At 37.0% G+C, this 15,759-nt stretch overlaps 2 protein-coding genes across 5 annotated transcripts in view; one reads left to right on the top strand and one right to left on the bottom strand.

Moving 5' to 3' along the window:
- The first annotated feature begins 1,602 nt into the window (after positions 1 to 1,602).
- ALKBH8 (alkB homolog 8, tRNA methyltransferase) overlaps positions 1,603 to 15,759 on the top strand; it is a 76,795-nt gene continuing 62,638 nt past the window's right edge. Inside the window, exons 1-5 of one of the 4 annotated variants that reach the window (XM_028517314.2) lie at positions 1,603 to 1,645; positions 6,668 to 6,803; positions 10,583 to 10,820; positions 13,979 to 14,110; positions 14,752 to 14,847. In XM_028517314.2, the coding sequence (XP_028373115.1) occupies positions 1,632 to 1,645; positions 6,668 to 6,803; positions 10,583 to 10,820; positions 13,979 to 14,110; positions 14,752 to 14,847 (616 nt within the window). In that variant the 5' untranslated portion in view covers positions 1,603 to 1,631. The other 3 variants (XM_036028617.1, XM_036028615.1, XM_036028616.1) reach the window with 3 other exon arrangements.
- LOC114500905 (protein mago nashi homolog 2-like) lies at positions 3,891 to 5,044 on the bottom strand. The gene has a single exon (XM_036028618.1). The coding sequence runs from the start codon at positions 4,606 to 4,608 to the stop codon at positions 4,123 to 4,125; it is 486 nt and encodes a 161-aa protein (XP_035884511.1). The 5' UTR covers positions 4,609 to 5,044; the 3' UTR covers positions 3,891 to 4,122.

Here is a 15,759-nt window from a genome sequence, read left to right on the forward strand (position 1 = left end):
AAGAAAAAAGGTTCAAACACAAAACCTGAAGCACTGCCTGCATTTAATTGGGGAAATAGGGAGGGAAGCTAGTGGAAAACTCTGAAAACAATTGATTAGAATGTGTAAAGAGTAAGAGTAGTTTCAAGGAGGCTAAGGATTTCAAGTTTTAAAAGCTTCAGTACCTTCAAGTAGGATGGATACAGAAATGAAATAATTGAATTTGGCCAATAAGAGCTAGGGGAATATTTTACATTGATGTTCAACTTGGTAGCCAGTAGTCACATGCAGGTATTTATAATTAAAAAAATTCAAACTTTAGTTCCTTAGTTGTACTAGCCATACTTGAAATGCTCAAGAGCCACATGTGCCTGTGGCTACCATACAGGACAACTCACATTATAAAACATTTCCATCATAAGAGGAAGTCCTATAAAAATGTGCTTTTAAAAGCAACTGGTAGTGTCGAAGCAAGATCATGATAAGGGGTTTTCTCTACACCCTCTTCAGTAGTTTGCAAAGTCTGGTGGATCTGACTTCTTCAGCCTACATTTGCTAGTTTCACTTTTGCTATTCAGTTCTAACCTCACTGCTCTTCCTGGACTATTTCAATGGTTGCTTACCTGCCTCCCAACTTTCTCACTTCCAGTCTATTCTTCATACAAATCATTCTTCCAAACAGCAGTCTTTTGTCAGTGCCACTAATGGCACTGACTGATCATCCAGACTTAACTTTTTTTGATAGTCCATTGTGGTGCGGGTGTGGATAGGGGTATTGCACCGAGACTTCAGGGAAGTACGGTAATTTCCTTTCCACTCTCAAGTTTCGTTCCCTGCACTTAATAGCTCATAATCCAACGTGGGCACAATGATTAAAACATATTTATATCACACAAATAACATCAGAGCAGGAACAATGGCTAATCATCACTCTCTTCTGTGTCTTTTTATTTCAAAATTTTCCTTTCTGTCTGCCACTACTGTGTTCCAGTTAATAATTTGTTGCTTTCCACTTTACCATTGCAAGAGCCTGTTAAATAGTCTCCTTACTTTCAGTCTCTCCTTCCACATTCGACGAGAAGCTCTGGTTATATTGCTCCATTCCTTCCAGGGACCCCCTTACGCCTGCAGAACAGAATTACATAATCTTCTATAATCTGGCGCAGCCCACTTTTCCTGTCCTACCATCCTCTATATTCTTCCTACTCTGTGGTACTCACCATTCCCCTGGCATGTTCACGTATCTCCCTCCCTCCCTCCCTCCCTCCCCCCCTCCCCCCCTCCCCCCCCCCCCCCCCCCCCCCCCCCGCCCATGCAAGGTCGTCTTTCAGACTCCGGGGGCCCTATCCCATTCCTTGAAAGCTCAGGACAAGAGGTGCACAAAGAGCCTACGAGGTGGGTGCGTTACTGAGGGACCGAGGAACACAAATCTGCTAGACCGTGTCTCTCTGGGGAGCTACCCTAAATAAGCTGCACTCCCAACCGTTTCTATTTCCCTAAATAAGACAAGCGAATTTTCACAGTATCACTTTACTGGCCAAACGTCTTAACAGAGAACGACTACCGGTCTTCTGGGAGAAGGGAAAGGGATTGTGGGAACTCCCTTCCTCGCCCTGCTGACTCATGGGAAATGTAGTGCAGTCTTTTCCAACATGGCTGCACCCAGGTGAGGTGATTTTCGAGTACCCTCGGCAGCTTTCTGGGGTTGATTGGTGAGGCCCGCGAAGGAGAGAGCACCCACGTTGCGAGAACCCTCCCCTAAGCAGAGGCGGAGGTTTGGGCACTTCTTACTCGCGTGCATGTATGGAAATTGTGGCTCTTTCCTGTCGGCCTGTTCGGGTCTCTATAGGCATCACTGCGTTGGTTTGAAAACGTAGGGAGCAGAGAAGAGATGTTGTCCCCAGCGTTACTCAGGTGCAGTCCCTGGGCAGTAGGTTGTCTTTCTGTTGGGTGGTTGTGTCAGTGTTTGAAGTGCGTGTGTTTGTGTTTAGTGCAGATGCCCATGTGACGCGTGTCGATCAGTTTTTCCTTTGGAAACTGGTGGCTCCAACCCGGGGAGGAGTATTTCGGCGCTTGGGGTTTTATGACCCGTGCCAATCCAGTGAAGGAAAGGCATTTCTAGAGGTCTGGTAACTCACACAGCTGAATCTTCCTGTGTTGTTATTTGAGTAATCCCAGAGACCCTTGGGCTAGTGTCAGCTTTTGTTTTGATTTCAGTTAACAAATACTTAGTACCTGCTGTATGCCAGGCCGTCAAGTCTGTGCCCTTAAGTTGACGACAGCCTTCTGGGTGAGCGCAACACACAAACAGGCAGCTGTACCACAAAGTGACAACTATAGAGATAGAGATGCTCACCAAGTATTAATGAAAGCATTTAAGGTGGCTACCGAATTCAGAATTATGAAGAAGAGATTTAGGCGATAAGATGGTAAGGTTAGTAAGTTTAAGTTTAGGCTTTCACAATGAACGTTTATGAGGTGCTAGATTCTGTTCTAGGTGCTGAGTGGTACAATGTGAACAATCCGGACAAATTTCCCATTTCATAGAGCTTACTTCCTAGTAAATGAGAGGAGGAAGATGGAGAATAAACAAATTAGTGAGGGCATAAAAATAGGGAGTAGGTGTTCAAAGAATTAAAATGGGGTGATATGAAAAATGATGGGGTCAATTTTTTCTAATTATTTTGAATTTTTAAAATTTTAAATAGGCAATGCAATTTGATTAGCTACAAAATTCAAAAGTTACAAAAGAGGAAAGCTCCCTTTTATTCCCATACCAGTCTACCCATTTCCTTTTCCTGAAGGTAACCCATATCACACGTTTTTTGTATGTCCTGGAGATTTGTATGTATACCCTGTATATCTGCCTTATATTTCATAATCAGGCCTCATTTCATAGGAATTTAAGTTCTTTCTAATCTTTGCTGTTAATGAAGTATAATTTATATACAAGCACAGGAATGTTTGTGTATAGTGCTTGGTTCATTGTAGGCATTCTGTTATTCAAGGAGGGTGTGGACACACTACTGTTACCACTTAGGGCAATATCCAATTGAGTATATTGGGGTTAAACTTACTAGCAGAGCATGTGTAATCTTTAAACTCTTGTTATCCTACAGAGAATGTGCTTAGGCTGGACATGATTAGACTTGACTTGCATGGGTAGTATTCCAGTAAATAGGGACCTCACTCCTGTAACATCCCATAACACTCCCGTAACATGGCAAGTAACATACAAGCCTTTGTGCAATAGTGGAAATTCTTTGGTCAGGGAAGTGGCCTTGTCAGAAAGGGAGCACCTCCAGAGCTCAACAACTGGTATCAGCCTATTATTCCTTGTTGAGGTGACTCAGACCTGCTGGGCCAGTGCATTGCCAAGTCACTGGAATGGGGAACAAATGAGCCCCCAGAGCTGTTGGGATTTGTTTCTTCACATGTAATGATGATATTGCATGACCGAGTGAAGGAAAAAAGGAAAGGGAATGACAGAAATATGATTATGAGGCTCCACCTGCTGGTGCTGAACTCTTAATGTCAGACTTTTAAAAAGATGTTTACAACATTTTTCTTTCTCATTTCTTCCACTTTGCAGTCTTTGCTTATGTTACATGCTAAGAAAAAAATTAGTGCATTCATCTCTTGTTCTCCATCACATACAGCAAAGATGCTGTTCCAAAGATGATGACCTGGGAATGGAATGGCAATAAGATAGTTCCTTTGAGGGTCCTCAGCTTTACTTCTTAAACCATTCTGATCTGGCTCTTCTGGAAACTAATTTAGTAATAGATGTATTTAATCCTTTTAACAGTTATATGATAGTTCAAGGATTAACACAGCTAGACATTAGTTAAAGTAGTAAAAACTTTTTATTCAATAACTGCTGACAGTAGGGAAAGAGCTGCACAAATTAATTTTTTTCCAGGTTGTGATAAGTTTTATTGCAGCAAAATTTCAACAAAAGGTGTCTTTTATTTACAGAATTTAATGTGTATGGGCACTGTCCAACCCACTTGGGCACAAGTGAAGATAACCATTAAGCCTATTTATATATTTTCTTATTTTCAATTTGCATACAAAAAATGTGTTTGCTTCACATACATAAAAATCCCGATATTGTGAATGACAACCCCCCTTACCAATCCCTTAATTAAATATAAAAATAGCCTCAAAAACATATAATTTAGATTGTCTAATATTGAAATGTAATCCAATAAGACTGAAAACTAAACATTTCAGGTCCTGTACCAAATAGTAAAATACTTGAAGGCCTTCGGGATCCTTTGACTTATTTACATCAATGAGAGAACCTATTTTTGATGTAGTAAAAGAAATGTGTTCATCTCCGATTACAATTTCAAGCTCCTGTTGGCCAACCCTGTCAGGGGGAGGCCACAAAGCATCATCTTCTTTTGTGGTAATTTCACTGTCATCAGTAATTCTTGTCAGTTCTTCCATTACACTCTTGTGTGTGTAAGCCTCTTTTCTGATCATGACTTCATTTTTATAATTGCTGTTGTTGGCATATCTAAGTTTTCCATCTGGCCAGAACTTGAATTCCAGAAACTCGTGTCCAAACTTGCCCTTGTGCCTGACATAGTAGCGCCAGTAGAAATCTCTGGCCAAAGCCATTTTTGTTTGCAGAAAGCCCTTCAAAGGCTCAGTCCTTATTTTGTTTCATAGGGAAAATGGAGAGGGTGTAGAATGAGGTGCTTAATAGAGTCAGAGAGAATTGAAATTACGAGGAGGGACCCCTAAAAAGCCCCTAGAATTATCATCTTCTGGAGGTCGGGCCCCTTGTAGTACAGGCTTCCCCCACTAGGCGAGTGTTCTAGGAACCCATCTGTATTGGTGTACTAGCTGGTGTTGTTATAAGAGGCTGCTTTGGCTTCACTGAATTTTTTTTGAAGACTGTTTCAACGTGTTTGTCCATTTCTTGATGGGTGATTTTTGTAGTGCACCTGCCCACACTGCGCTGAGTGTTCAGCAGTTTTTGACCAAAACCAGCATGATGCCTGTGCCCCACCCTCCCTATTCACCTGATCTCGCTCTGAGTGACTTTCTTTTGTTTCCCTGACGAAAAAAGTCCTCAAAGGGAAATGTTTTGCTGATGTGGAAGAGGTGAAACAAAAGTCAGCAGAAACACTAAAAGGCACCAAAATGAACAAGTTCACAAACTGTTTTGAGCAGTGGAAAAAACATCTTGATAGGTGTATTGCATCAAATGGAGAGTACTTTGAAAGTGACAAGTTTAAACATGTAATAAATACACAATTTTTTATAAAAAATTCCAGTTTTGGGGGGTTCCACTCCACTCCTCCTCAAATGGAAAAGGTTGGTCCGCAAATGCAAGTCGGCCAGCTGTGTTTGCTACTGGCAGTTATCAGAGTTTGGTTCTATCCTGCCACCGAGGCTGGGAGTCAGGCCCTATCCTTCCTGATGACTGCATTTTGAAGGAATGGCTCTCAGAGACATTTCTGAGTTGCTAGAGATACATACTTATAATTGTAGGCCCTTTTTAGTGAATGTGCTAGGAAAGGGAGGTCAGGAGTCTGTGGCCAGATTTTGCTAAAATTAATAGTGAAATATCCTGGTAGCATTTTTGAGTTTTCTCAGGCAGGCATTTTAATGGGTCACTGGGGTCATTCTAGGGACTTGGCTTTATGCTGCTGTAAGCCATGCTAGAGTTTGGTCAGATTTTTTAGTCCAGCGTTTGCATGGAGTTATGTACCAAATAGGCAGTATTCCTATTTTATTGGTGAAGAAACCTAAGCACAGAAATAAATAATTAACTCACATTGGATCAGCTTAAGTGGTAGAGCTGAGATTTGAACCTGGAACTCGAACCCGTAAACATACTTACACTGTCCTATAGCACTGCAGAAGGCTCTGGGGAAACAAACAAAAAGATACAATTTAATCCCTGTTTTCAAGGAACTCATAGCCTGGTAGAAGAGGACCTACATTAGAAAAAAACGTAATTAGTGCAATGTTAAAAATATCTCTGTAGCTACCTCCTTCCCATCTAATGATGACTCCTATGACTTTCTAATCTCTTGAGATGGATGTTAAAAAGGAGAGATATCCCTCTCCTTTTTAATGCTTTCTAGCTTAAGAAATACTTACGATGACTTTATGTGTCTATTTCATATCACATTCCTCTCTTTCCTCCCAGAAAAGCTTCTCTCCTGAACTTTGTGTTTATCATTTCCTTGCTTTTTGCTATATATATTTCTAAACACTCTATGCTTTACTTTTGGGTTTTGAACTTTATGTAAATGGAATCATACTCTATATTCTTCTGTGAAATTTTGGGGTTTTTTTTCTTTCCTAACATTATGTTTGTGAAATTTGCCTGTGGCACATTTTATCTAGAGCTTTATAAGTAAAGGAATACATCACTTATGGTAAAATAGCTCACTTAATAGAGCTGGAGCATTGGAATGTTTTTTAGAACTCCAAGAGATGCTGCTTGATGTTCTTGCTTTTTTGTTACCTAGTATTTCTTTATTGTTCATGCATCTGTTTGTTTTCATTTCTTTTGGTTAGTAAAAGGTAAAATAAGCATTTAAAAATTTAATCATGTAGAAATATGTATGAACTATAGAGTACTTATATATATGAATAGCGTCAATATAATTGCCCCTTCAGGACACTTAAGGTTGACATTTTGTGCTTTTTTTTTTTCCAGTATTGCCATGGAGAGCAACCATCAAAGTAATTGCAAACTCAACAGAATTGAGAAGAAGTTCTTAAGGAAACAGATTAAAGCCAGGCATACTTTGCTGAGACATGAAGGCATTGAAACAGTATCCTATGCCACTCAGGTGACCTACAACTATTATACCATTTGAATGTAAATGTATTGCCATGTTAATGTATTAGAGGGGTATTTGTTAATAATTGCTCAGAGAAGAAGGCTGTAATTGTTCAGTCATGAATTATGTCTTTATTAAATATACACGTTAGTACCTGCTAACTTTTTTTTTTTGGACAAAGCCTTAATGTACTTGGAATTTCCATTGATTGTGTTGGTTGATTGAGAGAAAGTTGTGGGTATGTATTAATTGTACCACTGTTTACAGCTTATAAAGCATACTCATATCCCTTATTATATTTAATTTCCTAAAAATCTCTATGAGATAGATGAGAAGACTAAGGTTTTGAGGGGTTGTGATATGTCCATTGATATTAGGTGGCTGAAACCTAAAGCTATATTTTTTGTAGTCTTCTCTCTTTTCTTCTTACTTCATCTGTATTGTAAAGTGTTTTGACTATATGCAAAAAAACCACTTTTTTGTTTTAGATTTTATTTATAAAGCCTTTTAATCACCTTATGGCAATAATTACATATTGTGGGACTGAGACTATCTGGGCCATGAATGAGACTACCTGGGTCTCGATCCTCCACTTATTTGGACATGAACAGCATCTTTTAACCTCAGCTTTCTTAATTTGAAAGGACATAGTATTGCATATTTTTTTAAGAGAACATGTACATGATAGTACTTATTAAAGTACCATGTGAATTTCAAGTATCCTTATGATACAGGTTAGGAGTAGGAAGGAAGCTTAGCCATCATTTAACTGAGGATCAAAGACAACAACTGAGAAGGTGAAGCTGGGATTAAAATTTAGGTCTCTTGTCTCTTAGACCAATACTAGTACTCTTCCTGTGTATCATGTGTGTGCTGTCTTCTGTGCTGCATCACAATTTAGGAGTAAGTACTCTGTTGATGAAGGTTGAAATTCAGTAGGTAAGGCTCTTACTTAAATTTTGTTACATATGAAGGACTTCAGAGAATTTAAACCAAATACCTTTAAAAAGGTTGGGATAGACAATAGATTAGGGTTAATATGTCTGCAAACATTTTCTTCCAAGAGCCACTGAAGCTGAGTGGTATTCAGAAAACTATACTGACATACCCTGTACTCATTTCTTCCCAAGTGTAACTTGCTTTCTCTTCCCTATGTGGGTTGTGAAGGGAAGTGGTAAGAAAAGAAATGCTCTCAGGGTATTTGCTGCCACTGAAGCTTGTTTTTGGTTGGGCCAACCTTTTCTCTTGTACCTCTACAAGCTTTCTTCTTACCTTTGTGGCTTCCAAAGTGTCATCTTATTTAGGCTTGATATTTTTCTCCACAATACATTTAAGGGAAAAGAATACAATTATAGAAGGACCTCTAATTACATGTTAATTATCCAGGGGAGAACAAATGCTTTTTCACCATGTGTTATAAATATAGCGGCTTTTGTATAAATTTATGGACATTGTGAGAATTTTCTAGAGCAGTGACCTTCAAATTGTCAGGACTGAAGATAACTTTTAAAACATTTCTGGACTTCCTTCTTCATATTTTTAGGAAAATGTCATGGCCAAAAATTATAAATAAAACAACTATTGCATTTAATTACATTGTATAATTCATATGTAATAGGAAACACTGAACTTTTTTTTCTTGTCGTTGGCCCTTAGAATTGTCTGCAAATCACTTAGATAGCATCTTTGAGTGTCACTAGTATTCTCCAGGTCACACCTCATCATCTTCCTCAGTTCCTCGGTGGACACTTGCCAGCTACAAAACCTTTGCAGTTTCTTAGATTCGGGAATACAGAAATGTTTTTGTAATTATGGCTGCTTATAACCAAATTATTTTGGTATTTTAATTTATGAACCTCACTGAATGAGGTCCAGGACAAGCCATCTGAGGCTAAATTTTACACTGTATTTTATAGTTTTATATTAGTGTTTTTGTTTATTATGGCACATGTATACTTGCTTATATAAAGTATTGGCTGTCCCCCAAAAGAATAGTGCTTTACTTTTCTTATTATCCAATTTTATAACAATTCTATTACATACTTTTAAAACAAGGTTCTAGATATTCCCATTTTGTATATAATGACACTAGTACATTATGTTTTAATCTCCAATTTAATATAAATCAGGCGTCAGCAAACTCCCATCCTCAGGTCAAATCTGGCTTGTGAGGTAAGAGTGAGTTTTACATTTTTAAAAAAGATTTTATGTATTGCTCTGGCTGGTGTAGCTCAGTGGATTGAGCACAGGCCTGCAAACCAAAGGGTTGCCAGTTCGATTCCCTGTCCAGGGCACATGCCTGGGATGTGGGCCAGGTCCCCAGTGTGGGGCATGTGAAAGGTAACCACATTTTGATGTTTCTCTCCCTCTCTTTCTCCTTTCCTTCCCCCTCTCTAAAAATAAATTTTTAATGTTTTTTTTTAAAACATTAAAAAAAAAGATTTTATTTATTTTTATTGTTTTTTAATTTTTTTATTGTTTTTTAATTTTTAATGTTTTTTTTTAAAACATTAAAAAAAAAGATTTTATTTATTTTTAGAGAGAGGGGAAGGGAGGGAGAAGGTAGGAGAGAGAAACATCAATCAGTGCCTCTTGCACGCATCCTGACCAAAACTGAACCCTTAATCCAGGTATGTGCCCTGAAAAGGAACTGAACTAGAGACCCTTCTGTTTGTGGTACAATGCCCAACAAACTGAGCCACACTGGTCAGGGCGAGTTTTACATTCTTAAATGTTGTTAAATAAAAAGAAGACTGTGTGACAGAGACTTATATGACCTATGAAGCCTAAAATATTTACTATTTGACCTTTTTTAGAAGTTGGCCAAAATGATGGAACTGATGAGAATAGGCTGTCAATGGTTTACTTTTGTTATGCTACAAAGTTTTTAGGAGTCATGAATCATAAATTAAAGAACTTAACACCATGTAGAATTTTTTTTTTTTAGTATAGAGATTAGAAGGGCACTAGGCTATAATCATCAGAATCCTTTGAATGAAGTTTAGTGCAGGACTGCAAATGACAGGGAGTAAACATGAAGTTTAAAAAGGAAAAAAAAATAATTACAAAATGAATGACTCAGGCCTAGAGCAAAATTTTCCTATTTTATATTTAATATAATCTGTAATTGTTTTTTCTTTGAGCCAGTACCTTTACTTTTAGTTTTTACTAAACACTATATAATGGTGATACCAAAAGTGTGAATTCTGGAAACTGACAGGAATAAGTTTGAAACCCAGGTTCTTCTAATCAGTACCTTAATCTAATTTTCTGATCTTCACTATCTTTCTTGGTGAAGTGGGGCTAATATTACACAGTTTGTAGAATTGTTGTGAAGATTATGTTCATGAGGTGTAAGTAGGACAAGATATATAGCCAGTGTCTGGCAAAAATTGAGTATTAGTAACTCCTTGTTCCTTCTCCTTTTCCCCTCCTCTTTTTTTGTTATTAAGTTTTACCTATGAACAGTAAAAAGTTATCTTTTAATTTGTATGTAGGTCATAAAGAAATGAGTATTTTACTGAAAAGACTTTAAAAAATCAATATTATTTAAAATATAGGAGTATTTTTAATCCCCAAATATAGTAAATTGACTTACATACTTTGTATGAAATTAGAAAACTAAATAACCACTGTAAGGAAATCCCTTTTTCTTTTATAATTATACCCTTGTAGAAATCTTATTTTAAAATAATCCTATTTTATAATATTTAAAAATATTCCTTCATAATAAATAAGTTGATATCAATTTTCCATGTTAACTATGTTTTTTTGTTTGTTCTTTAAAGGTTCTGGTTGTTGCCAATGGTGGTTTGGGTAATGGTGTGAGTAGGAACCAACTGCTTCCAGTTTTGGAGAAACTTGGACAGGTGGATGCTCTCTTAATGCCACCCAGTAAGCCCTACTCATTTGTGAGATACAAAACTGTAGAAGAATCCAAGAAAGCCTATGTTACCCTCAATGGAAAAGAAATAGTTGATGATCTAGGACAAAGGACCATTCTGTACTTGAATTATGTAGAAAAAGGTATTACCATTCGTGTATCTTTTTAAAATTAGTTCTTGCTTCTGTTTGAGTTTACTTTTCATACCTAAGTTGGGAGTTTCAGTATGTGTAGACAACCTGATGTGTTTATAGAGGGACATATTGTAGATATTATGAAAAGCTTTGTTTCTTTCTTTTTTTCTTTTTTGCTTTAAATAACTTTCCCTTTTCCAATTACAGTTAATATACACTATTATATTAGTTCCAGGCGTACCACCCAGTGATTAGACGTTATATGACTAATGAAATGATCACCTTGATAAATCTAGTACCCATATGATACCATACATAGTTATTACAACATTATTGACTATATTTCCTACAGTGTACTTTACATCCCCATGACTATTCTGTACCCTCCATTTGTACTTCTTAATCCCTTCACCTTTTTTACTCATTTCCCCAAGTCCCCATTCATCTGCCAACTGTCAACATGTTCTCTCTAGGAGGCTGTTTCTGTTCTTCTTGTTAGTTTAATTTGTATTTTGGATTCCACATATAAGTGAAATTATATGGTATTTGTATTTCTCTGTCTGACTTACTTCACCCAACACAATAACGTCTAGGTTCATCCATGTTGCAGATGGCAATATTTCATTCTTTTTTATGACTAAGTCATATTCCATTGTATATATGTACCACTTTATCCATTCAACTATTGATGGGCACTTAGGTTGCTTCCTTATCTTGGCTATTGTAAATAAAGCTGCAGTGAGCACACAGGTGTATATGTCTTTCAATTTAGTGTTTGGGTTTCTTTGGATAACCACCCAGAAGTGGAATTGCTGGGTCTTTCTTTGTCTCTTGTTATATAGCCTTTTGTTTTAAAGTCTATTTTAAACAAGTCTATTGCTTGTTTCATTTTCATGAAATGTATTTTTCTATCTCTTTACTTTCCCCTGTAGATTCAAATGTGAATCTACAGAGAATCTCTTATAGATAGCATATGTAGGGGGTTTGCTTTGTTATCCATTCAGCCTCTGTATGTCTTTTGGTTGGAGCATTTTTAAATCCATGTGCATGTAAAGTAATTGTTGATAGTTATGTATTTATTGCCACTTTATTTATATGTTTTTCTTTCTATTTTCTTCTTGAAGAAGACCCTTTAACATTTTTTGTAATACTGGTTTGGTGGTGATGAACTTCTTTAGTTTTTTCCTGTCTGGGAAGCTCTTTTATCTGTCCTTCCATTCTAAATGATAGCTTTGCTGGGTAGAGCAATCTTGGTTGTAGTTCTTTGTTTTTTATCACTTAAATTTGTCTTGCCAATTGTTCTGGCTTGCAGAGTTTCTTTTGAGAAATCAGCTGACAGTCTAATGGGAACTCCTTTGTAGGTAACTCTGTGCTTTTCTCTTCCTACTTTTAAGATTCTGTCTTTGTCTTTAACCTTCTGCATTTTAAGTATGATGTGTCTTGATGTGGTCCTCTTTGGCTTCATAATGTTTGGGACTCTGTGCTTCCTGGATTTGTATGCCTATTTCCTCCACAAGGTTAGGGAAATTTTCCATCATTATTTTTTTCACACAAGTTTTCAATTCCTTGCTTTCTCTCTTGTTCTTTTGGTACCCCCAAGATGCAAATATGGATATGCTTGAAGGTGTCCCAGAGGCTCCTCACACTATCCTCATTTTTTGTATTCTTTTTTTCTTTTTGCTGTTCTGATTGGGTGTTTTCTGCTTCTTTATTTTGATCTCTGATTCGATCCTCTGCTTCATCTACTCCACTCTTGATTCCCTATAATGTGTCCTTCATTGCAGTTAATGTGGTCTTCATTTCTGACTAGTGCTTTTTTGTGTTTTCTATCCCATTTTATGTTTCCTGTTCTTTGTTGAAATTCTAAGTCCATCTACGTCTCCCCTGAGTTCATTGAACATCCTTATAACTAGTGTTTTGAATTTTGCACCTGGTAGATTGCTTGTCTCCATTTTGTTTAGTTCTTTTTATAGAGTTTTGTTCTGTTCTTTCATTTGGGATGTGTTTTGTTATCTCCTCATTTTCTTTATATCATTGTTCTTTATGAATTGTTTTAATATCAATTAGTGTAACCTTTGTTTCTGACTGGATCTTTTTATGCTGTGAGCTCCTCACTAAGTTCCTTGAGCATCCTTATAATATACCAGTGTTTTGAACTCTGCATCTGATAGGCAATCTATCTCCATTTTGTTTAGTTCTTTTTCTGGAGTTTTGATCTGTTATTTCATTTGGGCCATGTTTCTTTGTCTTCTCATTTTGGCAGCCTCCCTGTGTTTGTTTCTATGTGTTAGGTAGAGCTGCTTTGACTCCTTGTCTTGGTAGTGTGGCCTAATGTAGTAGGTGTCCTGTATGGTGCTCACCTGCTGGCTCTGTAGGAAGAGGGCTCAGAAAAGGAATGGTAGCCTCTGCAAGCACTTCTGTCTGGGAGAAAGCTGCCCCTCCAGCTCTCACCCAGATGACAGAAAATTCAGTTCCTCCTCATGTGTTCTTGGTGCCTTTTGAGCTGCTGCCCTTATGCTGGAGCTGGGAGGAATGCATCCCAGTAAGTCTGTGTGTGGCCCCTTAAAGAGGGATGCTTGGTGCTCCAGAAGCCCTCCCTCTCACTGAGCTGCAGTCTGCACTGGTTTTTACAGCCAGTAGTCCTGGGAACTTCTCTTCCCACCACATGTGGGTGTAGGACTAGCTCATTCCATGTCTCTGCCCCTCGTGTAAGTCCTGATGGCCTTCTTCTTCATATCCTGAGTGGTAAGACTTATGTTCAGCTAGATTTCAGGCAGTTTTGAGTGATGGTTGTTCTATAGTATAGTTGTAATTTTGATGTGGTTGTGGGAGCATGGGAGTACTGTGTTTAGCTACGCCACCATCTTGTCCAGAACCAAGAAACTTTGTTTCTTAGTGAGATTTAAAACGTGACTCAATCATGTTCAAATAGAATATTTAAGTAACTACTCTTCTATTTGCTGTGGGTAATTGCAGTGGATAAAACGTACCATAATTTTTATCTTGGTCTTTGTTTTGCACTTTTAATGTGTTCATGCCTTTTAGCATTTATTTCATAAAATGAGGATTGGGAGTTTTTTGAACTGATAAATGGCTATTGGATAGAGTTATTTGTATATAGGAACTTTAAGTTTTGTATGTGACTATTTTACTTTGGTTTTCCACAGCACAATGGAAAGAGTTGGGGCTTCAAACCTTCCCTCCAGGCCTCAAAGTAGTAGAAGAAATTGTTTCTTTTGAGGATGAGAAACTGCTTTTGGAAAGCATTAACTGGACAGAAGATAAAAACAATCAAAATTGTGAGTAAAACCTTTTAAATTTGATTTTAAAAGTGTCTGCAAAATGCTGTTACTGATCCTTCTTTTCTTTTCCCTCTTTGGTGTATTAAAACTCTGATATTTCCTCAAAATTACTTAAAGTAGCTTGGACCCAATGTTAGGCAAGTCTTACCAACAAATCTTAGTAGCATTAATGATAAATTATATTTATGTAGCTATTAATTTTAAACTCCAAACTGATTAATATAGACTAGCCAAACATTGGTTGATGTAACATTTGTAAGCAGTTTTATATATACCATCTTATTTGATCCTCTCCTTCAGAAGGAGATTTCCTGTGTGGAATCAGCATGTCATGCATTGCCATTCCTTTATTGTTCAGTTAGAGCCTTCTGGACATATTTGCTTATTAGTTACTCTGACTCTTTCCAGATCATTAGTAGTCTTGTGAGTGAGTGGCAGTGTACATGTCTTTCAGATTGATTGGGTGAAAAACTCTTAAGTTATGAGATAGAATGATTAATTTTAGTAAAGACAATAATTTAGCAGTTAACAAAAGTTACTATTACTAAAGCAATCCTTACTTATAATGTTGACTTTGAAATACATGAAGGAATGAAATTCTTTTTTAGCAAATAGTTTACTTTCTTCTCTTCATACAGTTCAAAAATCCTTAAAACATAGAAGAGTAAAGCACTTTGGTTATGAATTCCACTATGAGAATAACAATGTAGATAAAGACAAGCCATTACCTGGGGGTAAGTAATTGTTAACTAATGCTGGTCCAGAAAAAATTTAATATATTAGAAATATATCATAGTTTAGGGTGTTCCATTTGTCATTTTTGGTAAGCTTTCAAAACAGTTGATTAAACTTAAAACATTTTAATTAGCTAGATAGTGCAGTTTTGTGTTAATAAACTTCATGCATACAAATAAAGCTAAAGTTTCTCTTGAACACTGTTTGTACTTACATACTTCTTCTTAAAAGTAGTACCATTAACAGCTTAGCATATGTTATTCCAAACCTTTACAAAATGAGTTTACATCCAAATTTAAGAGTGTATAGTTATAGATATGTAGCATTATATTGTATAAGTTGTATATTCATATATTACATGTAGCGCTCCAACTTGTTCTTGTCCCTTTATGATATATCTTGGAGACCTTATATAGTTTTTCATTTTTTTTAATCATAATAATAGCTTATTCAATTAGTTCCCTTTTGATAGACTTTTTTCTAGTTTTTAGCTTTTTTATAAGTAGTGCTTCAGTGAATATCTTTGTCCATGCCTCTTTATGTATCAACCAAGAGTTTCTAAAGGGAGATTAGTAAATTAGAATTATGTCAGTTATGTTTATTTAAAAATGTTAATAGAGCCCTGTCTGGGCGGCTCAGTTGGTTGAAGTGTCGTCCTGTACACTGAAGGGTTGCGGGTACCATTCCCAGTCAGAGCACATACCTAGATTACGGGTGAAATCCCGGGTCAGGGCACATATGGGAAGCAACCAAATGATGTTTTTTTTTCTCTCACATTGATGTTTCTCTCTCTTTAAAAAATCTACAAAGGCATATCCTTGGTTGAGGACTTAAAAAAATGTTACTAGATACTGACAAATTGCCCCTAAAACAACTATACCACACTATTCTTACCAACTGTGCACTCCTTC

The sequence above is a fragment of the Phyllostomus discolor genome, chromosome 6 (genome assembly GCF_004126475.2).
Source record: "Phyllostomus discolor isolate MPI-MPIP mPhyDis1 chromosome 6, mPhyDis1.pri.v3, whole genome shotgun sequence".
NCBI classification, from domain to species: Eukaryota; Metazoa; Chordata; class Mammalia; order Chiroptera; family Phyllostomidae; genus Phyllostomus; species Phyllostomus discolor.